Below are 25,498 nucleotides of genomic sequence, written 5' to 3'. Positions count from 1 at the left end.
TTTTTTTTTCCAATTTGTTTTTGCTCCCCATGTTTTAGAAAGAAATTGCACAGGTAAAGGTGGAGCTAATTTCATTTACTTTATGTACTGCAGGGTAGCTTGGATAGTGTAATCATAATATATCACAATTTATTTGATAATTATATTTTTTAATAATAATCTAAGTCTATAAAATAACTAGTAGACCTAACTAATATGCAAAATGTATTTAAATTCCAAAATGTAGTAATGATAGTAATAATCATGCTAACTTTTTTTATACAGCACAATTCATGCATAAAATGCAACACAAAGCACAGAACATAAAAGACAAAACATTTGTGATAGAGGGAAAAAAGATGGTAAAATAATAGAATAAAATGATAATAAATAAATAAATAAATAAATAGATAAATAAATTAATAAAAATAAAATAATAAAATAAAAGATAAAATAAATTTATGTTATAACCACAGGCTAAGATAAGATGAAACAACCATCAGTTAAAAATACATTTCAGGAGAAAGCAATGGTAAAAAGATGTGTCTTAATATTATGTTTAAAAGCAGATGTAGAGCCACTACGATCCTCAGGCAGATTGTTCTAGAGTTAAGGGGCATAACTGACAAACGCTGCCTCTTAGTACTGACCTCTGGGATAATCAAAAGGTAGAGTATAAGTATGAAGTATTCAAATATTCAAAGTACAAGCACCACAAAAGTGTGTGTAGGCCTACAGTCCACAACTGGATATCTTGAATACTTTTATAACAGTCATGGAGCCAGTGATTGTACATGTTACTTATTTATTGTGGTTAGTAGCTCCATTTCAGCTCACAAAATAGTCTTATTTTCAGTCTCAGTCACTCACAATAATAAACCATCAGTTGTATTGAGCGGTGGGACTGAGCTGCAGTTCACATCTTCACCACCAGAGGGCGCTGCTGCCTGTGTGCAGAGATAAAGCGTCACAGTTGAAAGGTGAAAGGTCGTCACAAACATGGCGGCTCCCCTGGATGACATGTTTTCCTTCTGCGTGGACCCCGGCAAAGTTGCCAGCGGCGTGGACGTGCGATTTATCGACAATATAAAGGTAAGACGGGTTAAAGGATGTTAAAATAAAGACATGTAGACAGCTCTGTGGTTTATGGTGAGTCTGTAGCGGCGGTGTGGGGACGTTAGTCTGATGTCAATGTGGAGCAGAGCCGGGCTGAGCCGAGCCGGGTGAGCTCAGAGATACTGGGGGAGCTGGACTGGTGGTGATAGTGGTGGCAATATTAAATCTGTCAGTGTCCGAAACTACCAGTAAGTTACTGGTTTGTACGTTCAGTGTGTTCACCTCAATTTAAAATGAGTAAGTGAAGGGACACCATCCACCATTTACACCATTAAATTTATTATAGTGAGATATGTGTGACCAAAGTGACTTTATTATGTCGGATTACAACCACTAAACTAAACCAAAACAAGTGGTGACATGTCAGTAAGTACATTTACCAGTACTAGGCCTGTACTTGTACGAGCTACTTGTATTTTATTTGAGTATTTCCATTTTATGCTACTGTCTACTTGTACTCTACTACATTTCAAAGGTGTGTACTGTCCTTTTTACTGCACTACATTTGTCTTAAATGTTCAGCCCCTTCCGGTCCTGTATTTTCAGATGTGTTGATGTTGTATGTTTGTGATAAACTAAAGAATGATTCTATATGTGTTGAGAAAGTTCTCCTGCTTCTTAGGTGAAATAAACCATTTTAAAACCTTCTTGGACCAGCTGATAAAGCATCGTCTCAAAGATGAACACAGGGCTATTTTTCTGACACCATGAAGCTTTTTAGTGACACATTGTTCTCACAGGACAGCAATGATACAAATAAAGTATGATCTTATAGAATATTATGCACTGATGTAGATTAAAATACCCACCAGTATATAAAGGAGTTAAATGAACACAACGTCAAATGTGCAGCAGTAAAATGCAGCACACACAAATACCCCAAATCATCTCATATAATAGTAAAACACCGTCAGGGAGCATTTTTCTCTGTGGAATGAATACCATAAAACTTCAAATAATAGCCTGGGCTATTATTTGCTTAAATCACAGAAATTAACAGGCCTTTATTTGGGACAAGCCTTTAATTCATTTCACACAAAACTGTTGCTCAGCAAAGTGGGTTTTCTCCAGGTGCTTCAGCTAGACATGGTAAAGACATGCATGTCAGCTTAATTGGCCGTAAGTGTGAATGTGAGTGTGAACGGTTGTCTGTCTCTGTGTCAGCCCTGTGATAGTCTGGTGACCTGTCCAGGGTGTACCCTGCCTCTCGCCCAGTGTCAGCTGGGATAGGCTCCAGGCCTGCTGTGACCTCTAAGAGGACAAGCGGTTATGGAAAAGAAATGAATGAATTGATTAATTAATCGCAGAGGTCTCTTCTGTCCAAAACAAACAGCCTCAATGATTTAAACCTATAAAAAAAAACAAACAGAAAAATTAAAAAAAATCAGTGTTTGTCTGATGACCACTATGGTGGCCGAAAGGAAAACACAAATGGTTTATTTTATTTGGTAAAACAAATGTCAAAAAGTCAGATTCTGGTCTTAAATGGATAGTGCACTCAAAAATGAAAATTCAGCCATTATTTACTCACCCATATGCCGAGGGAGGCCCTGGTGAAGTTTTAGAGTCCTCACATGCCTTGTGGAGATCCCAGGGGAGAGTGGGTAGCATCACAACTCCACCTAATGGAGGCCAACGGCGCCCCAGATTCAAACGTCCAAGAAAAAATAAAATATCTCCATACTGCTCGTCCGTAGTGATCCAAGTGTCCTGAAGCCCCGCCATAAAAAGTTGTTTGGAAAAACGTCATTTGAACTCTGTTTTTAACCTCACTGTAGCCGGCAGCTCGAACTGCCTATCTGCGCGCGAGACCCGCGAAAGCACGTGAACACACATGAAGGTGGTGCCCATGTCTCACGGTCTCGCGCAAGCGCACATGTGAACACGGTGTACAGAGAAGCAGTCAGAGCTACAGGCTACAGTGAGGCTAAAAACAGAGTTCAAATGATGTTTTTCCAAACAACTTTTTATGTCAGGGCTTCAGGACACTTGGATCACTACGGACGAGCAGTATGGAGATATTTAGTGGTTTTAATTATGTGGTTTTTTGGACGTTTTAATCTGGGGCGCCATCAGCCTCCATTAGGTGGAGTTGTGTTGCTACCCCCTCTCTCTTTGGATCTCCGTAAGTGTTGTGAGGACTCTAAAACTTCACCTGAGCCTCCCTCAGCATATGGGTGAGTAGATAATGGCTGAATTCATTTTTGGGTGCACTATCCCTTTTAAAGGTCTATTTTGTAGCATTTAGTGGCATCTAGTGGTGAGGTTGCAGATTGCAACCAACTGAAACTTCTCCTGTGTGCTGAATGTGTAGGAGAAGTATGGTGGCTGACACAAAAATGTCAAAACAGGAGTGGCCCTATCTGGAGCCATTGCTTGGTTTGAACGCTCTGTGCTACTGTGGAAACATGGTGATCTTGATTTTACACTAAAGAAAACACATTTATTACATCATATTCTATTTCTGCCACTATATTCTCCTAAATCCTACACACTGGACCTTTTAAGTAAAGGACCTGGATTCTTCTGCTGCTGACCCAAACTTAAATAAATGTTGCTTATTCTTGTCAGTGCACCTGACAGTATTGATGCAGGGGTTATCACTGAGCTCACAAAGTAAAGAGAAACTGAATAATTGAATTTAGCCTCAGGTTTAATGTGAGGTTTATATTAGAGGGCAGAGAGAAGAGTAGTCTGACACTTGATTCAAGTCAGCATAAACCAATAAATATGTCACTGGCATTGAATTAAAGCAGCTGCTGTTCCTTGTTTAGGAGCCAGAATCACATTATTTCACTGTGAGTGCTGTCTGCTGTAATTGTTGTTGATAAGAAATCCATTCATCTCTTATGTATGCGTGGTTATCCTCCGCAGGGTCACAGGAATCCTCCAGTTAAAAGCCTTCAGAGCTGTGATAGTGTGAGGGTAAAGACGGACAAAACAAACACTGTGTTTTATAAATGGTTTCTGTGCTCTGGTGCTAATGAGCTGAAAGACACGGATCAAAAGTTCAATGAAGGGGAAGTTTTCACAGCGTACCAGCCGAGATATTGTGGCGTTGGTGGGCTTAAAGAGACCGAGGCTGCTGTGTCTACAAAGGTTTGTTGTGCACAACACTAATGGTTTATTATTCATGTTCAGGGCAAAGGTCTCTTCGCCAAAAGGAGCTTCAAGAAGGGAGACACCATTTTCTTTGAGCGTCCTCTGGTCGCCGCCCAGTTCCTGTGGAATGCTCTGTATAAATATAAAGGTGAGATGCCGACTTAATTTAAACACACACACACATTTAGTTTGGGGGCAGGTGCTCAAGCCAAAAAAAGGAGGCACCTCTCATAATTATTAACAGTGAGTTACATATTTATTTTACTACACATACAGTGATGCAGACAAGGGTATCTAATTTTTAAACATTGCGAGGGACACATATCAATGGGGGGCTCTGGGGGTCCTCCACCAGGAAGTTTGAGCCTCAAACACTTAATTTCCTTCATTCTGTTGAATTTTTCTGCATCAATTTATGGTGGAAATGTATTTATTTATGTAAATGGAAACCACACTCAGGTGGCAGGGGACAAATCAAAATTAAAAAAAAAAAATTAAAAATCAAAATCAAAAAAGAGTCTTTTTACATCAAATTCAGCTTCTTACAAACATGGGTCTTTTCTTCAGGCCTTAAATTCATGGCTTATTTTATACTTTCTCTTGATGTAACCCTTTAATATAACCAGCTAATTTCCTGTTGGTTCAGAAATTAAATTCAGTCCACCTACCAAGAATTTGTAAACAATGAAATTTGAGTATAGAAGAAAACCACTGAAATTTCATGAAATAGTCACGTACTAATACTTAAAATTATCCTCTAAATAGGCTTTGAATATTCTTAAAAGATCTCGGAGAGCAGACGCCTGCAGCACAAGGCATGTGCAGCACCAAACCGCATTACAGATTTATTTAAATGAATTATCAGATCCTCAGCGTGGGAGATCTAAATATTATCTCGAGTTGAGTTTTGGTTTTTAAAGATGTGTGGAAGTGGGAAAGTAATTCGGCATCTGTCTCCACACGCAACAGGCAGTTGGTGAACTGGAATCAGGGAGGGAGACGGTGTGATTTATGCCAGACTAACTTGTCTTGTCTAAATTAGCATGGCTGTTTTGAGATGTTTTCATAGTTTAATCTCACAACAGTTATAAACAATACCGAGGCTTCGAGCAAACACTATCGTCACCTGGCTGTCCATGAACACAGGTCACAGGGAGATGTGATGCTGCTCTGCAGGGCGCTCGATCTAAGTGCATTAACTGTAGTGACTGTGACAGGTGACCTTGATGAGGGAGGGGCAGGGGCTCTTGTGGTCTGGCAGAATGGAAACTCAAATGCACATGTCAGGTGTTACAGCACACCTTTCATGGAGAATTGATGCCATGGGCCAAATTTAAAAACTAAAATATTAAAATAGAAAAGAAATGTTGCACTTTTCTAGTCAGAGGGCAGAAGTGTATATCTGTGCACGTGCCTGTGTCTTGGTGTTGTTGTGCATCATAATAAAGAGAGTTCTGCAACACCAACATCAAGAAGCATAAATGAAATTTAAAAAATGACTGTGCCGGTAGTTTTAAGTTCTTGATTATCATGTGCACAACAATTACAGAGAGGCAGTTGTTGGCAATGAAAATCTTGTATCTCAGCTCCCTTTAATAACGCTCATTAAATATATGTGTGTGTGTGTGTGTGTGTGTGTGTATATATATATATATATATATATATATATATATATATATATATATATATATATATATATATATATATATATATATATATATAAAAAAAAGAAAACCATGCATAAAAAACAAAATGAGAATCAGATACATAAAATAGCGCAAGTTGTAATATAGGGATAAAATAATATATAAATAATATAAATAAAATAAAGTAATATAAATTTTTATGGTAGACTGATGGAGTTTTATTTTGGGTATAAAAACACCAGACATAAAAGCATCCTTGGTCAGATCCAGAGTCAGCACATGAAAATACAATGAAACACTTACTTCCAACATGGACCAACACATTATTGTACACACACTCGTTACATACATCATCAGTAACATCAGTCTAATGCGGTAAATATGACTGCAGTTGTTAACACTTTTTTTTTATCACATACAGTGTGGCAACATGTAAAATAAAACATTTGTCCAGCAGACACAGGTCGACATTAGTCCGATACTTAACTCCAGAGATGATGCTTCACTCTGTTCTTATACACTGATCAGCCATGACATTAAAACCACTGATGGATGAAACGAATAACATCGATTATCTTGTTACAATACGGTGTTCTGCTGGGAAACCTTGCGTTTATTCCAGTACCTTATCCTGCACTTGTGTCTCTTCGCGTCTTATCTCCGCCCTCGTAACACACAGGAGAGATGTGAGGAGAGAGGAAACGAGGTATTATATCTTTAGAGAAATCAGACATCTTTTCCTCTAAGTGCCACGTGAAGCGACGTCCATTTCTGATGACTTTGGTCCAGTCTTCTACTCAGACAGTCTTAAAGTCTAGTTCCTTTCAGAAATGTTCTATCAGGTTTAAGTCGGATTTAAGACTGTGCCAATCAAACACCTTTATTTTCTTCCTCTGGAACCAGTTGAGTCTCCTTCGCTGTATGTTTTGGATCTTTGTCCTTCTGGAAGGTCCACCAGCGTCTCGTCCTCACTGTCCTGGTGGATGGCAACAGATTCTTCTCAGTAAATTCCTGGTACATGGCTCCACTCATCTTCCATTTGATCATTTGGATTCTGCTGGTGACATGAAAAGAGAAACAGCCCCCGTACCGTGATATTTCCACCTCCGAACTTCACTGTAGGTATATATTTGTAGGGTATACACAGGGCCAATTCTCCTCCAAACCTGGCACATCACATCTACAAACTTGTAGATCACTGGGGGAAATAGTGTGATCAGACGGGATTAGAATCAAACTTTTCTGCAAAAAGTATGATGGTATGTCAAGAGGACGAATGGCTCTGCATCTGGCTTTAGAAATATTACACCTACAGTGTAGGTAGTGGTGGAGGCATCACAGTATGGGGCTGTTTCTCTTCTCATGGCACCAGCAGAATCTAAATTATCAAAGGAAAGATGAACAGAGCCATGTAACAGGAATGTCTTCCTCTTCTGCTCCTGCTTCTTCTTCTTCTTCTTCTGTTTCTTCTTCCTCTTCTCCTTCTCCTGTTTTACAGCACTTGGCGTCCCTCAAGTTGCATTACTGCCTCCTTCTGGTTTTATCCAACCACTGCTACCCTTATCTGCTAGTCTTCTGATAAGTCCTGTCACTTTCAGAAACCTAAATATCACCTTTCTCCCCTCCACCATTCCTCCACTCTCAAGCACGTTCTTAATCTTGACCTCCCTTTGTCCTACCTTCTGTATTCCTGCCATCATCACCCTTCTTTCATCATCATATTTCCTGCATAAATAAGAATATGCTCCACTGACTCCTTTACTCTACACTGACTACAGTAACCCATTGGATGTTTCCCTGATAGATACAAAAAGTGTATCAATCCAAAACATACTGCAAAGGAGACAGTCAGTTGGTTCTAGTGGAAGAAACTGTAAGTGTTTGAATGTCCGAGTCAATCACCAGATTTAAAGGTGAAGATTCACAAACTGCCTCCCAGAATCTTCTAGATTTAAAGATTATCTGTGTGAAAGAATGGACTAAAATCCCTTCTGAACACTGTGAGAGATTGATTTCTTCATACGGGAAGCATCGTAAAAAGCTGACGTTGCAAACAAAAGCTTCTCTGCCAATTATTAAATACATTTCATCTAGTTTATTCAATACTATTTCTTGTATTATTCCACTTCATTGGCACTTTTTATGGATTTGAATTACCTGATTTCTTTATCTGTATAGGTTTATTGAGTTAATATGAATGTCTGGTGTAAATTTAATGTGAATAGCTGCGTTGGAAATATGTTAAATAAAAAAAAGATTAACATGTTGAATACTTATTTCCCCCCCTCTGCACATAGAGAGGGAGAGTTCCTTCTTTGACTGGCATTTCACCGTCATTTGAGAGACAAGAAACATAGGGACCTTCAGACTGCTGGGACATGGCTACTTACTGGTCTTATTAACTGCATCTTGTGTTTGGAAGGAAGGAGTGACAGACGCTGTGTTTATAATATATGACTGTATATTGTTGAGACACACACACAGGGATGACAGAAGCATGTATGTTTTATCAGACTGGACAAAACCTGGATAAATCAGAGTTTTAGCAGTTCGATCTGGACTGAAACTTTAATATCTTAAACCAACAGGCTCTGCATTAATGTTTTACCGCCACTCACCTGCTCTGCTGCTGCTCTGTGTCCTCTTACAGCCTGTGAGTACTGCTTACGTGCTCTGGAGACTGCAGAGGAGAATGCGAGGAGACTCAGCGGCATCCCTGGACTCAGCCTTCCTCACCCGGAGCTCTGCCGTGTTCGACCAGAGCTGCACCAAGCCTGCCCTCAGTGCCAGGTCAGGATATGTTGATGCATGGATTTGACTAATGTTGGTTTTTGAAAGCTTAAACTTCTTCTGTAGAAGTTGTAATTTATTTCTTATAGAATGAAAATGGCCTGAAACAGTGGTCAGATCAATATATGACAAACGTATTGATTTAAAGGCAGCTGTGGTCAGACTGGAACTTCCACTGAGTGGGTGGTGGGCGACATGACGAGCTGATCAATTTTTAGAGGCCAGTATTGATACTATGGATCTATAAGATAATCTGTCTGTCTATTTTTACATGAACCAAAGTGAAAAACTGAGATAACTGTTCATCCTGGGTGGTTTCTTTGTATTTACAGTGTTAGTACAGTCAGGCCACGTGCACACACGCTCAGATTTAACTGCAGCAAAATGACTTCTGAGCTACTAATAATTGTATTAATATAGTGCTTTTTAAAAGCCAGAGTCAAAGTTCTTTACAGAAGACATAAAATCAATATATTTCAAGTGCAATAAAATAACGAAGATGAAAATGAAGACCAGTTTAATGGATTAAATTAAAAAGAACAATACAGTAAAAGCAGGAGGTGTGGTTGACTTTGATGCTAGGTGTGATGCATTCTTTTATCAGATGTGATTGGTTGTCACAGACACACCCCTTTGAGAGCCTGTAAGGTGTGGACACCCAGTGGAAATGAAATTAACTGCTGACTGTGAAAGAAGGTTGAGACAGACTCAAGTCATCACTGCTGCACTGTGACATTTTTCCAGTTTCCCAGATATCTCAGTGTTGTGATTATTTGGCGTTATAGTGTTAGGCGTGAAATGTGTGCGTATCCCTAATGACATGAACCATACATACGATCCCTGCATGATCTAATCTGTAGCATTTCCTTTACTCACTGCCATCCAGCGTTTGGAGAACATTACTGCGACCTCTTTGTCTTTCCACCATTTTCTAAGAAACTCTTAAGCTTCTTGAAAGTCCTCCTCCCTGCTCCTAACAGTTTCAAGGTCTAAAATGCTCTGTGTAATATCTTTACTTTTATCTTCAAGGAGCTAGTATTAACTTTAAAGAGAAATTCTAAGAAAATGTCACAATTTTTGGAATTTTCGTGACTAGGAGCAACTCTTAGCTTTGTGAATACAGCCCCTGAAGTACACAAGGTTAAGTAAAGTGCATAGTGACCCTGCAAGATGGATAAGGTAGTGTACAACATCAACATCTTTCTGTCATCAAACATCCTTGGTATCTATGGACGTCTATAAAATGTGGTCATCAACATCATCATCAATCATCATATAAATCTAGAATAACAACCAGCCAAGACAGTAGCCCCAGTACTCTGACTCTCCCCCTGTCCTGTATTCAAGAGAGAATCGGCTGTAGAGATGAAAAATATATATCATGAAATACATCACATTATATTACTATTTAATGTGATGTGAAGAGAGAATTAAATATACTTATTAACACTTGAAGTGCAACTGTCTGTCAATCTCTCCATCTATTATTCTATTTTTAAAAATGGAAAAAAGATATCCCAAGTTTGTTTGTTTTTTTTCTGTGTAAATGCAACATTTACTATACTAGAAATCACAAAATATTGCTTACATTTATTTTAAATTCGCCACAAAAATATTTTTTCATCCTTTGCTAATTTGACCAAATAAAAAGTTTTACAGAAATAAAACAACACATGTATATCAGGTCAGGAAATAAAAGATTAAAGCAAAAATGACAGGATGGTTGAATAAGTTCACTCATTAGGCACATACATAACATACTGCACACACACTCATAAAGTCAGGTATACATACACACACACACACACACAGACACCTTTGCACGTACAGTGTATTCACTATACATATTTATTCATGAAGGTTCATTCATTTGTGATTTGTTTATTCATTCAGCTGGACTGATGTGAAACACTCCCTCCTCCTGTAGCTGTAAATCACATCACCTTTCTGAAGTAAATAATAAACCACACAAATAATAGACTGGTTACAGCAACCTCACATAGTAGCTGTTGCTAAGCGATGAACACCGTTGGTTTTCAGTTAGTGATTAAGGAAACTGCTGTAGAGAGATAGAAGATACTTTATTCATCCCCTCGGGGGAAATTTAGGTATCCAGCAGCTCGCATAGATCAAACACAACAATTACAGACAATACATAAAAGAGTAAAAAACAAAGGATATGAACGGTATAACAAGAGCACGGTTCAGCTCCTGTGTGTGTGTGTGTGTGTGTGTGTGTGTGTAGGGGGTGGATTCAAAGTTTATTGAATGCTAAATACATACAAGGTTCCCACACATTGTTGTGGAAAAAATTTCAAAACTTTTCCATAACTTTTCAAGGACCCATAATAAATGTTATTTAATTTCTTGCCTGGCATTTTTTAATATCAATTCAGTTCGATTTTATTTATAAACCCTGATATCACAAATCACAGTTTGCCTCACAGAGCTTTACAGCATACGACATCTCTCTGTCCTTAGGACCCTCACAGCAGATAAGGAAAAACTCCCCAAAAAAAACCCTTTAACGGGGGAAAGAAACGGTACAAACCTCAGGAAGAGCAACTGAGGAGGGATCCCTCTTCCAGGACGGACAGACAGACGTGCAATAGATGACGTACAGAACAGATCAACATAATAAATGTACAGTAATCCATATGACACAATGAGACAGAGAGAGAGACAAAGACAGACAGAGATGCAGGACAGATGGTAATGACAGTAGCTACAATAACATTAATTTCTGTAATAATAATATAATAATAACAGTAATTGTGGTAGCATGTTATTAGTATATATTAATATATGACAGTATGACAGTAATCATATGTATGTAATAACAGTCGAAGTGTGACGATAATAACAGCAGTAGTTGGAGGCATCAGGCAGGACCATGACAGCAGCACAACCACGACACACGATCCAGGCGTAGCCGTGATTCGAGACAGTGGAGCACAAAGACCCTGGAGAAGAAGCCGAGTTAGTGAGATGCAGTAACAGGACATGAATGTTAGCAAGTGAAGAAGAACCAACTTTTCAGAAACTGAGGAGACAGACAGAAGTAGAGAAGGTGCTCGGTGTATTATAGGAGGTCCCCCGGCAGACTAGACCTAAGTCAGCCTAACTAGGGGCTGGTCCAAAACAAGCCTGAGCCAGCCCTAACCATAAGAGCCAGCCCTAACCATAAAAGCCAGCCCTAATCATAAGAACCAGCCCTAACCATAAGAACCAGCCCTAACCATAAAAGCCAGCCCTAACCATAAAAGCCAGCCCTAACTATAAGCTTTATTATACAACAGTTAGTTCCGGCCCTGCAATCTGATTGGTCGAGAGACAGTAAAACCGTGATGATATTGGAGTACAACATCACAGTTATTTCACTGTGTATGTATCACTCCGCCTCACAGCTGATTACAATCAACAATCAAATCAAAACTGACGGTTAGTGTCAGTTAGGTCAGCGGTTGCGTTGTAGGCTAATTAATTCATCCACTGTCAAACAGCCAAAAATATGGATTTATTTCCAAAAAATAAAGTTTTGAATTGAACTATGAATGGTCATCAGAGGAAGATGAGGGAGAGGAGAAGCTGAATCCATCTGAGCACACATCCAGGTTTGTCAGTGTTTCATCAGCGGAGCTCAATGACTTGGAGAAAAGCAACATACTGTCAGATCAGAAGGCAGAGTCGGCTGTGCCTGTGAAGCGACAGCCCACCATGCAGTCACCAGAAACTTATTTCACCAGCTGCACAATTAATGGAAACGTGCAGATAAATGTGTATAAAGAGTAAGTGCCTGGCACACCATGTCTGCATTACATAGCAACGACTACAGTTGTAGTCCTGAGGGAACTATTTTTGTTGGTGGAAGACAAATAAAATGATTAAATTATCTATTTTGTCCTCATTTTTCAACATTTCTTAATCAGCCTTGCTTATTTAACTGTTGAACTGTTGTATAAAAGCAATATCACACTCGAGCTCGTGATGTTGTACTGTGATATCGTCACGGCTGTGATTCGGTCGTAGGCACGAGGCCGCAGGCACAGTACAACATCACTCCCTCTCGTGTGATATTGCTTAATCAAAGAGGAAAGTCTTAAGTCTAGGGAGAAAATGAAGAAATGTACGTGTATGTGATGGTAATCAAATGTCGCATGCACCGACACATATTACAGCGACATTAGGTTGATGGCTACAGAAAATAAACTTGCCCTTATGTTGCATTAATGAAGGTTATCCACTGTAACAGTTTCATTACACAAAACAAAACAAAATTCCATGACTTTTCCATGACCCTGGGAATCCTGACCATGTTTTAATATTGACGCACCTGTCACTTGAAATACTTTCTAATTATTTTTGGCCCTTGTCAGTGTCTTGTGTCTGATATAAACCGCTCCCCTTCTCTGCAGGTGATGTACTGTAGCAGCGAGTGTCGACAGGCTGCAGCAGATCAGTACCATCGGGTTCTGTGTTTGGGTTCCTCCCAGGACGACCCGGACCACCCCATCAACAAGCTTAAAGATGCATGGAGGTCAGAGAGTGTTTTATAGATACCTTCATGGTAAACCCTCTGTGTGTGTGTGTGTTGATGTTATTCACCTCAACGAAGATCCTCTGTCTTCTCTCCAGGAGTATGCATTATCCCCCAGAGACCGCCAGCATCATGCTCATGGCCAGAATGGTAGCTGTAGTCAAACAGGTGAGTCTCTGATCACTGTTAGCTCCTAAACCATCAGGAGTTGAATTCATTCTGGTGTGTACTAATTATATTAGAAACACAATACAAACACCCTGCTGTAAAAGAACAAAACATGCTGCATGTAATTTGGATTTTTATTGCCCACTCTGACTCCCCATCAGTTTTTGATGGGTGTTAAACCTAGCTTGAAATTAACTTTTCACTGAATAATACAGACGTCCTAAATATGAAAGCGGGATGTGAAAATTATATTGTCAGCTGGCGAGAGGACATTTGTTATAGACTTTGCTCTCGTGGATTTGAGGCAATTTTACACACATTCATTTGAAAACTTTAAAGGTATACTAGTTTTTGGTTCCTGTTCGTAAACACATTCAGACTTGGTCCCTCCTCTCTACACTCCCTGTACGTACACTACTATTGGTACTATTGTAGGAACATTATATTAGTTGTAATGGAAAAGCTGAACAGAAAACAGGTCAACACCAAGCCCAGATCCACTCCCGTTTTGGAACAAGCTTTGTCCGCTTAGTTTTTTGGCTCATTATGTTTGCTTTTTGTCGGTGCTGTGTCCACAATTTGCATAGCTTCGTCTTGGATCTGTGCTGCTTACTGTCTGCCACCTAGTCCCTACCTTTTTTTTTTTTTTTTTTTTTTTTTCCTTAAAGTCCTGACCTCACACGAGTGCTGTGCCCATAAATGTCCTGAATACAACAAAATAATAATAAGAAAAAATACAGACAGAGGGAAGAGTGTCTGCAGATAAATGCGCTGCTACACATTTCTAGTGGGTCATAAGTGATCATTGAGAAGGATAACTTTTTGTATGAGCCTATACACTGGGCGGCTGTGGCTAAGAGGTAGAGCAGGTCATCCACTAATGGCAAGATTGGCGGTTCCATCCCGAGTCCACCATCTGCATGTTGAAGTAGCCTTTGGCAAAATACTGAACCCCAAATTACTCCTGATGGCTGTTCTGTGTGTGTGAAAGGTTACTGAATAGCAGGTGGCACCATGTATGGTAGCCTTGGCCACCAGCATGTGAATGGGTGAATGTGACATGTAGTGTAAAAAGCGCTTTGAGTGGTCAGAGGACTAGAGAGGTGCTACACAAGCGCAGTCCATTTACTGTTGCTATTTATATAGACAATAAATGTCTCTGCATAAATTGTAAGGGGTCAACTCTTCAGGGTTTTAGCATCTTTCAGCTCATTGTTTTGGTTTTACCGCCCTGGCTAGTGAACATGCAGGGTTGACTCAGATTACTTTGAAATGTAATCTGTTACTGAATAGAAATGAAATGGTATTTTTTGTAATTAGTAAGGCAATTTATTGGTTTACAAAAAATTGAACATAGTATGAATACTTTTGGATTACTTCAAAATCAAACATTTTATATTCATTGTTTATTTTGAACATGTAAAATAAAGAAAAGACATGAACATACGAACAAGCAGACAGACAGAAAGAAATATTTACAAATAATGAAAAGCAGTTGTCAGTGTATAGTTACTTTGATTTCCACATTCGAAAAGGAGTGGGAGGAAGTATAAACTTACTGAATCCCACCCCATCTCCATAAGTCATTGAGGGACATTTAAATATTTTACCTTTTTTACTAAAAAATGGAGAAAGCTACCAAGATTTGATTTCCACAAATAATGTGGGTTTTTTTCCCTCTTTTAACATCTCCAAACATTTTCGATGCAAATAAAATACATTTTGCATATTCAGTAGTTGAATATGCATTTGGTTAAAACTAAATTACCCTTATTAATGATTACATTTGTCTAAGAAACCTCGTTATTTAGACGCACTTCTCATGAGTTAACAGAGCACTGATCATCATGAAAAAAAGTTTCATAATCCTGAAACACTGAAATATTTTAAAGATGTAATAAAAAATTTAACCAAGTAATCCATGACAACGTAACTATAATTACACTTTTTTTCAAGCGTAAACTGGTCTGATTATATTCCGTTTTCGTAATTTGATTACATGATCTTGATAACATGTCGTGTGGAGCATAAAGAGACAGATGTTTCTCTCAGGAGCTGGTGGAGACCAAAACAGAGATACAAGTGAATATTGGACTTACATTTATTGTGGTTAATGCATGTTAATGCTGCTGTGTGTCTGCAGGCTGTGTAAATAGGCAACTGTTTGCCAAGAAGTTTCCCAAAATAACATCTCTATAAGGTGGTGTGATGCCAATGTTGTGTTTGCAGCCAAAATATGTGTTATTGCAGATTTAACTTGGCACAGTGAATTTAGAATAAAAGATAACACATTCGTTTAGATAATTCTTCACAAGACAAAAGAGCATTGAAACATCACACATGAGATAAACTGCATATGAGCAGAATATTTCCTATAATAACTGGTGAACGCACTGTTGTTAATAATATTTATTGGTTTCTGTTGTTCAGTCCAAAGACAAAGCACACTGGCAGAAGCTGTTCTCACACTTCTGCAGCCGGACAGGTAACGAGGAAGAGGAGATCGCCCACAAGCTCCTGGGAGACAAGTTCAGAGTAAGTTCCCATCACGTTATTTCTGCTCCCAGTATGAAACTGTTGATTTGCAAAATCTGGCAGCCCAAAGACAATATCATGCTCTAAGCTAATTGCACTGCTTTACAGCTCAGTAAGCAAAGCTGTAATTCCCACTGTGGCCGCCTATGTTCATGATGTATGTTTTCTGTCTGTCTTGTTTCTATAGGGGCAGCTGTCCTTGTTACACAGCCTTTTTAAAGCAGCACTTTATGATGATCATCTGAGTCGGGTAAGAAGAACAATTCAAATGTGTCCACTGCATGTTTCTTCATGATTTCCTAAATACTTTACAGCTGCAGTGCTGCAACAATTAGTTTCATCATTAATTTAATAACTGTTTCCTTGATTAAACAAAGTTTTTGCAGAGTTAGATGAGAAGACTGATATCTTTCTCATGTCTGTATAGTAAGAAGCCAAAACACGTGCTGTGCCAAAACACGTTATATCCTGTTTCAATCTCTATCAAAAAACACCAAGGACAGAAACATGTTGCAGTTTTGCAGAGTGTTTTGCGCTGGACTACATCTTGAAAGTGACTTCCTGGAGTCTCTGCTGGCCGCCTGGCTACCTCACAGTGATGACTAGAGTCCAGGAAGTCAATGCGCCCGACAAAGTCAAGAACATAACCCCACGTTAAACAGCACTGAGATGCTGGGCAGCAGATTTCTTTTTTACTCTTTTTTTTTTACAGACAGGTCAGCTGTTTGCCCTTATTTTTATCAGTCACCTGGCTGTGGTTTCATATTTACTGCACAGACATGAGAGTGATAGCAATCTTTTCTTCTACAGACGTGTGCACAACAAGTCCATATTTTTCAAATGCATTTTTAATCTGTCATCTGATAAAAATCGTTACACAGAAAGCTTGCACAGTGAGTCTAATAAATTTTATTGTATTATTTGTCAAAGAAATTGCAGTACGGGACAAAATTATTTTTTTTCATTAATTTTCTTGTTTTTAATTTTCTTTTTTTTCTTGCTGATATTTTTTGGGTCATTTCTTCTTTTGTTGTTCATTGCCTTCTTCCCATGTTTTTAAAAGAAATCAAGCCAATTGTCTCAGGTTTCAAGGTTTAAATCAATTAATAGTTTGGTCTTTAAAACAATGTCCACCATGATTTCTAAAGTGCAGACTGACCTAATCAATCTGCGTTTTTTCCCCCAGCCAACACTCCAAACTAAAAAGGGTTTCACTTTACTCTCACACAAGACTATGAAACCATCAAACGTTCACATTTATGAATCTTGCTGAAATTTAATTTTCTGGCAACTGAGCAACAAGTTAAAAACTAATCAATTATTAGAATGGTTGCAGATTGATTTTGTGTTGTAAAGCAGTTGCACATTAAATCTTGGAGCGTGTTGCTCAGAGCAGCTAATTATAGCAGTTCAGTGATGAGCTTTCAGCTGTCAGGTCTCTGACTTTTATTTGGTTTGCTTTGTCCTCTAAATGTTGCTCTACATATTAAATCACTTTAATAATATAAATGTCATCTGAAATTTCCCGCGTCATTTTGATGCTATTGTAGGAAACCTTTACCACAGGCACCATGTTACAGAAATATATATGTATAATGATGAAGTTAATATCTGACATGTTGAACTGTGTGTCACAGCCTGAATGAGGTTTATAATAATGCAACTCAATAAATCAATGCACAATGAATTCCTACCATCTCTAGATACTACAGCTGACCCTGACCATTAGGATGAACAGGGCCAAATGAGATTAATATTTATTTGGCATTGATCAGTGAATATATGATTGCATTGCAGTGGTTTGTCCCTGAGGGATTCCGCTCTCTGTTCGCTCTGGTTGGAACCAACGGACAAGGCATCGGCACGAGGTAAACGCTCTCCTCTCTTGTTGTTTGCAAAGAAAAAAGAACACTGTATATACAGTACAGGCCAAAAGTTTGGACACACCTTCTCATTCAATGTGTTTTCTTTATTTTCATGACTATTTACATTGTAGATTCTCACTGAAGGCATCAAAACTATGAATGAACACATGTGGAGTTATGTACTTAACAAAAAAAGGTGAAATAACTGAAAACATGTTTTATATTCTAGTTTCTTCAAAATAGCCACCCTTTGCTCTGATTACTGCTTTGCACACTCTTGGCATTCTCTCCATGAGCTTCAAGAGGTAGTCACCTGAAATGGTTTTCCAACAGTCTTGAAGGAGTTCCCAGAGGTGTTTAGCACTTGTTGGCCCCTTTGCCTTCACTCTGCGGTCCAGCTCACCCCAAACCATCTCGATTGGGTTCAGGTCCGGTGACTGTGGAGGCCAGGTCATCTGCCGCAGCACTCCATCACTCTCCTTCTTGGTCAAATAGCCCTTACACAGCCTGGAGGTGTGTTTGGGGTCATTGTCCTGTTGAAAAATAAATGATCGTCCAACTAAACGCAAACCGGATGGGATGGCATGTCGCTGCAGGATGCTGTGGTAGCCATGCTGGTTCAGTGTGCCTTCAATTTTGAATAAATCCCCAACAGTGTCACCAGCAAAACACCCCCACACCATCACACCTCCTCCTCCATGCTTCACAGTGGGAACCAGGCATGTGGAATCCATCCGTTCACCTTTTCTGCGTCTCACAAAGACACGGCGGTTGGAACCAAAGATCTCAAATTTGGACTCATCAGACCAAAGCACAGATTTCCACTGGTCTAATGTCCATTCCTTGTGTTTCTTGGCCCAAACAAATCTCTTCTGCTTGTTGCCTCTCCTTAGCAGTGGTTTCCTAGCAGCTATTTGACCATGAAGGCCTGATTGGCGCAGTCTCCTCTTAACAGTTGTTCTAGAGATGGGTCTGCTGCTAGAACTCTGTGTGGCATTCATCTGCTCTCTGATCTGAGCTGCTGTTAACTTGCGATTTCTGAGGCTGGTGACTCGGATGAACTTATCCTCAGAAGCAGAGGTGACTCTTGGTCTTCCTTTCCTGGGTCGGTCCTCATGTGTGCCAGTTTCGTTGTAGCGCTTGATGGTTTTTGCGACTCCACTTGGGGACACATTTAAAGTTTTTGCAATTTTCCGGACTGACTGACCTTCATTTCTTAAAGTAATGATGGCCACTCGTTTTTCTTTAGTTAGCTGATTGGTTCTTGCCATAATATGAATTTTAACAGTTGTCCAATAGGGCTGTCGGCTGTGTATTAACCTGACTTCTGCACAACACAACTGATGGTCCCAACCCCATTGATAAAGCAAGAAATTCCACTAATTAACCCTGATAAGGCACACCTGTGAAGTGGAAACCATTTCAGGTGACTACCTCTTGAAGCTCATGGAGAGAATGCCAAGAGTGTGCAAAGCAGTAATCAGAGCAAAGGGTGGCTATTTTGAAGAAACTAGAATATAAAACATGTTTTCAGTTATTTCACCTTTTTTTGTTAAGTACATAACTCCACATGTGTTCATTCATAGTTTTGATGCCTTCAGTGAGAATCTACAATGTAAATAGTCATGAAAATAAAGAAAACACATTGAATGAGAAGGTGTGTCCAAACTTTTGGCCTGTACTGTATATATATATATGAACATGCAGATACAAAGAGTATTGTGGGTTTATGGCAGTTACACAGCACGACTTCAGACGGTCTTTCCTCATTATCCTTTTTAAACAGTGTGTTTTCTTTAAATATTTTCCATTGTGAAAAAAAGATTTGTAACAAAGGTATACATTATCAAACTGGGAGACATTCCAGTACGTTATTTTTAAGTTGGTTAGACCAGGCAATCTGTCAATACCAGAAAATGTGGCCGTGACTGTCGTACATATGGGATCCAGTTTAATATGTAGTATTTTTATCGTCATCGTGATCTTAACCTGCGTGATAAACGCATCATGAAAGACCAAAATATTGCACTCAGGTATTTTTTGAGTTAGTTAAGAGAGTATCAGTATAAAACTAAACTTCAAAATGTAACTATGATCCAGAAGTGCAAAACAGAGCAGAGCTGCAACGACTGTTAGTTACAGTCAAACTGATTACTTTGCAGAATAATTGTTAGTAAAGGAAACATTAGAAAACACTGACAAATGCCTGTTACAATGTCACAGAGCCTAACGTGACATCATCAAATGTCTTTGCAAGGTGTTACCCCAGACCTCCACGCAGTAATTAAGATGCAGTAAAATAAGTGAGCAGTAGATAATATATATAGATATTTATTTTGATTTATGGTTCAGTTGGCATCTTGATTTTCCCATAACTGCAACGTTCCTTGCCAGCTTTGATTGAGTGCGACTTAATTGAGGTTTCCAGCTGATTTTTATGATCCATTATTTTTTGATTTGCACTTGCGTATACATTTTTCGATTTCCAAATAACATCATTTTGGACCTTATCAAATTTAGTAACAGTTTTGTTTTTGTCAAACCATCTGTTCAGTTTATTCTTTTCTGCTGCAGCTGTAAATCCTCTCCGGAGCATAAAATAGTGGTAACATCTGCAAATAACACAGATTTTAATGTTTTTGAAACTCGACACAAGTCATCAGTAACATCATTGATGTGATATTCAACCACAGTATCAACCACCCATATCCTGCCGCCCTTTTCTCTTGTTCTTCACCTTTAAAATTCCTTCACTGGCTCCCTGTTGAGTTTAGGATCCAGTTCGAAATTCTCGTTCTTATGTACAGAGCATTACATGGTCAGGCTCCCTCTCTTATATAGCTGAACTACTTCACCTGTACTTCAGCTCACTCTCTTCAATCTAATACACTATATTTGTCATCTGTCTCACGCACTCGCCTTAAGACCTGTGGTGATTGAGCCTTTGCAGCCGTAGCACCTAAACATTGAAATGGTCTGCCTGCTCCCTTATGACCTTTGTCTTCAAAAAGTGCTATATAAATAAAATTTACTTACTTACTTTAACAATTCTGGATCATGGTTTGGTTTAGATAATGTTCTCTCTGCTGTATTCTTCTCCTCAGCTCCTTGAGTCAGTGGGTTCATGCCTGCGATGCACTGGAGCTTCCCGCCCAGCAGAAGGAGCAATTGGACTCTTTTATCGACCAGCTGTACAAGGACATAGAGAAAGGTCACAGTTTTATCTCAGTCTTGCAGTATTTTGTTGAGTAAATTATTTCTGTCTTAATTGAGCAGATTTGTGTAGAGGACTGAATGAGCGAGTGTTTACTGTTGTCTGTGTCGTCCCAGTGACATTGCTGTGATTGTTATGTAACCTGTGTTCACATCTCAGCATCACTTGTCTCTCTCCTCTGTAGAAACGGGAGACTTTCTGAACTGCGAGGGCTCAGGACTGTTTCTGCTTCAGAGCTCATGTGAGTGCAGATGATCTCCATGTTATGAGTGCTGTCACTCCAGTTCACAGAAACTGTTACTCTGGTCGTGACACCATCTGACGACCCTTTTTTTATGTGTTCCTGACCCCTGCAGGTAACCACAGCTGCATACCCAACGCAGAGGCGTCTTTCCCCGACAACAATTTCCTGCTTCAGCTCAGCGCCCTCAGTGACATCAACCCAGGAGAGGTCAGCTGACACGTCTGGGTTCGGAGTGATAAATTCTGGCCCGGGACAGACAGGACAGAACATCCCTCTCTAGCTTTGTGTGCTCCCTTGTCAGACGGTATTAGAAGGCTGAGACTTTGAGGATTGCAGTTGGTTTGTCAAGCTGTCAGAAAGATTGAGAAGCCTTGCATCTGCGTGGCACAGTAATGTCACAGCAGCCGCACTACTTTCACAGCAAAGCTCTCCTTTCAGTGCTTGCTAAGACAGGAGCGCTTTGTGTAAGATTTCACCAGTAGGAAGATGGAGGGACACAGCGACTTCCTGCATGAGAGGGGAAAAAAACTGTTACAAATACTTGAATTATTTCTGCTGTTTGAAAAACGTTCCGTTAACCTCATGAAGAAAACATAGTTTTTCTCGCATGTCACCATGGTCGGTAAAGACTCTAAAAACTGAGAAAATTCTCCATGAACTGAAGTCATAGGGGTCTGTACTAAACAAACATCTGTTCACAAACTCTCACACACACAACTCGTGCAGTATAACCCAAGTCTCATTTATACAGTTTTATGCTCGGTACTCAAACAGACAACCCTTTCCAACTGGAAGCTGAACTGAAAGTCAAACTGATCTATGCTTTCTTCAGTGCCAGACTCCATTGACAAAAACAGTAATTTTACCTCACTGAACACAGGAGCTGCTACTGCTGCTTCAATCAGTTTGTTTGTATTATTGTGTGACTTTGGTATTTTTAATGGGTTAGTTCAGACTCACCAAAGTCATACAATAACACAAACTCGTTTAGGCAGTGGTAGACCAGAAACTCCTGTGTTTGAGAATTACTGTTTGTGTTTTTTTTCAATGGAGTCTGGCACTGAAGAGAACATAGATGAGATAAGTTCAGTTTCCCCTGTTGGGGAAGTACTGAGCACACAACTGGAAAAATAAGACCTGGATTTTACTGCATGAGTTGTGTGAGACGTTTTTGATATTTACCTTTTGCTGTTGCTAAACACGGACCCCTATGACTTTATGGGTGCTTTCAGACCTAGAGTTGTCTCCTTTGGTCCAAATCAGGGACTTATTTTGTTACAAAGTTGCACAGTTCCCCAGAGTTGCTTCGTGTTCTCGTGACAGCATTTACAAGCGGACCAGATAAAATGCCTGCACGAGAAAGCTGCTCTTGATTGGTCAGAATTTCCATGCGGGAAAAACCCAGGAAGTTGAAGAAGAGTACACTTGCAAGATAAATGTGACACTTTCTAATGTCACAATGGAGGGACAACTGCGCAGGTTGATTTTAGCGCTGCTCATCGTGGACTATATTGCTGTCATTGTTCATTTTAGTCAAACCATACAGTTTGAAAACGAGGCGCGGCTCCAACTAGAAAACAATGTTTTGATGCATTGGATGTGCTGAATGTGCATATTAAGGCAGTACAGGAGGAGGTGCACATTAATAATCCTCCAGGACTGTAACATGCTCATGTTTAACCCAAACAATGTGTCATGTGACTGCGGTTGGTTCAGATCCAGGTCGGAACACGTTCTCACCACAAACGAACCGCACCAGAGTTCGTTTGTGACCAAACTGAGACCACCTCTTCAAGAAGGTCTCGGTCTGGTTGTTTTGGTGCACATCTGAGTGCGATTGCTGTGTTCACACCTGCCCAAACAACCACACTTAAGGGGCAAACACACTTGAGTTTGATTGAACTGAACCAAACAGGGCAGGTGTGAAAGCACCCTAAGTCATTTCAGTTTTTAGATTCTTCTCTCACTTTGGAGAGATGCGAGAAAAGTTTTGTCCATGACTTTAAAATAACACTGAGTGAGTAATTGATATACAAATGGTGATTTTGGAGGTTGAAGTGTTACTTTAAGGCTCAATAACTCAGGCATGTGATAACTTTTGGTCCTTCAACCAGTTCACCTGTTTGTTTACCTTTATTTTCCAGGAGATCTGCATCAGTTACTTGGACTGCTGTCAGCGGGACCGAAGCCGTCATAGCAGACACAAAATTCTGAGGTAAGCATCTGTAATCCCTCAGATGATTCACTTGAATGGGGGGTCATACTGTTATGAATTCCATTTGGATCAATAAAAAGCCTTCCAGGCAATAATAGAGAGTCTCGAGGCAGAGATGCGAGGGGTCTAATGGCCACTTCTGTGCTTTCGCTCCTCATTGATCAACATGTCAGTCCAACACTGACGGGGGGCAAGTTTGTTTTGCAAGTCTCTGAAAGACTTTCTACAGCATCCTGTGATCATTCTCACCCTTGAAAAAGTACAGTTGCACTCCAGGTTGGTGGTGTGACTGAAGGCCTGTACTAATATTCATGAGGCCCCCAAATCACACATGCTGATTGAAAGTATTAATTGCACAAAGTGTTTAACACTAATTTGCTCTAGTGCGCAGCATTCTGAACAGCAGACTGTAAAATGCCTCTGATTAATTTCAGCTCTTGTCAGAAGTGCAACAATATGACTGGTGGAACATTTTCTTCCCAGGGAGAACTACCTGTTTGTCTGCTCGTGTCCAAAGTGCATCTCCCAGATGGATGAGCTGGACGTGACATCAGAGGAGGAGGAGGAGGAGGAAGGAGAGGCAGAAGGTGAAACAGAGGGGGATGAGATGGAAGATGAGATGACAGATGTCTGATGAAAGACTTGCCCATATTGTTCTCAGCCATTCCCCTTCCTGCCACCACGTTAAGCAACTATGAAGCCTGCAGGAACAAAGACCAGTTCAAACCAGGAGCTGCATTTCACCAGAACTGTCCAAATGTGTGGAAAAATGTATCATCATCAATGCATTTCACTCTTACGTTGTCCAGTTTCAGCTGCAGAACATTGTGTGTAAGTATAAGAACAGTTTCTACTTCAGCACACTGAACACACTTAAATAAAACAAAGATTATGACTTCCAGCTTTCAGGCTTTTTTTGGGAAAAAAAAATCACTGGTAGTATAAAAAGGCTGACATTTCTTAGTCCACAGTAAAAAAAATTATTATAGATTTAACAATCTGGCCACATGGAGGCAGCACCACCAGCTGTAATATTTGACATATCAGCTTTATTAAAGAGTATCCAAGCACCCCCTGAAAATCTTCTGCTCTGTGGTAGTTTAATTTCTCACCTTGCTACAGAGATGTACAGATGCTCTTCTGTATGCTGTGATATCACCGTTGGGTGTGGTTACAGTTGCATCAGAGCACATTTCTGACCATACCTAGCAGTCAAAGGCAGAGAGGGCAAGTTAACATTACTTTTTGCTGAACGTTGCTGCTGCTGCTGCAAACACTGATGAGAGTGGTGAGAATGAATCAAAACAGTAAAGTTGGAGGCCAAAAAAAACCCCCCAAAACAATGAGCTGAAAGAACCTAAAAAGGTCTAAAGAGCTGTGGGGAACTGCGGCTTTAATTTAAACCTGAAGTCAGTATTTTATCCTCAGTTATTGTGCTGTTTGATCCAGTGTGCTGAACTAAACTGTCCTAATATTTATTACACTGTGTCCCACCTCCAGGTACATTAAATCTAACCCAGAAGAACTGTTATCATTTCAAGGCAAAGTGATAAAGCAAGGGTCAATTGGTTCTCAGGTGTTTTCTCCATAAAATAAGTTTCTTTGACTATGCATTACTGTACGGAAGATGCTATTTGTTTTTATCCTGTTGTAATTACAGTCTTGTCATATGCGAGGCATCCAGCCACTGAAATACAGTTTGGTTTTTATACCGTGATGTATGGGGTTAAGTTAAACCTTACTTAATGTCTTATAGAGACCTTGAGTGGAAAATTGCTTTGTCAGTAACTGTTTGCCCTTTGTTGAGATCTGTATTTTAAGCAGCAGTTCCACATGAGTGAAATTGCTGCTGCCCACATATGAATCAATATAACAACGTCTGTAATCACAAATCCCAATATTTTCAGTTACTCAACAAAGATTGAAAATATTGAATGAGTTATCCCCATTTTCTCAGTTGGCATTTGGCACAGTGGCACAGGAGAATGTGGAGGTCACACAAGTATGATTTAAATATTCCAACAGCAGCAAACAGGAGCCTAGCACTTGTGGTTTTTACTACTCTGGCATAAACCACTGAAATTGGA

General features: G+C 39.7%; 1 protein-coding gene across 1 annotated transcript; it reads left to right on the top strand.

The window, feature by feature from the left end:
* Positions 1 to 951: 951 nt before the first annotated feature.
* On the top strand, positions 952 to 25,498 carry smyd5 (SMYD family member 5). The gene is made up of 13 exons (XM_033632431.2): positions 952 to 1,071; positions 4,237 to 4,345; positions 8,494 to 8,633; positions 13,049 to 13,170; positions 13,269 to 13,338; positions 15,769 to 15,873; positions 16,061 to 16,123; positions 17,671 to 17,741; positions 20,843 to 20,949; positions 21,137 to 21,193; positions 21,309 to 21,403; positions 23,341 to 23,411; positions 23,895 to 25,498. Exons 1-13 carry the CDS (start codon positions 979 to 981, stop codon positions 24,043 to 24,045), a joined length of 1,254 nt encoding a protein of 417 aa, XP_033488322.1. The 5' UTR covers positions 952 to 978; the 3' UTR covers positions 24,046 to 25,498.

Source organism: Epinephelus lanceolatus, chromosome 7, assembly GCF_041903045.1.
Source record: "Epinephelus lanceolatus isolate andai-2023 chromosome 7, ASM4190304v1, whole genome shotgun sequence".
NCBI lineage: Eukaryota > Metazoa > Chordata > Actinopteri > Perciformes > Serranidae > Epinephelus > Epinephelus lanceolatus.
This window is presented reverse-complemented; position numbering and strand designations above follow the sequence as displayed.

Excerpts from the sequence above, each read along its gene's own strand:
- smyd5 (XM_033632431.2), top strand. The coding sequence starts at position 979 with ATGGCGGCTCCCCTGGATGACATGTTTTCCTTCTGCGTGGACCCCGGC. Across the intron at positions 16,124-17,670 it reads ATGATGATCATCTGAGTCGG|TGGTTTGTCCCTGAGGGATT; the intron begins GTAAGAAGAACA and ends ATTGCATTGCAG. Across the intron at positions 21,194-21,308 it reads GTTTCTGCTTCAGAGCTCAT|GTAACCACAGCTGCATACCC; the intron begins GTGAGTGCAGAT and ends TGACCCCTGCAG.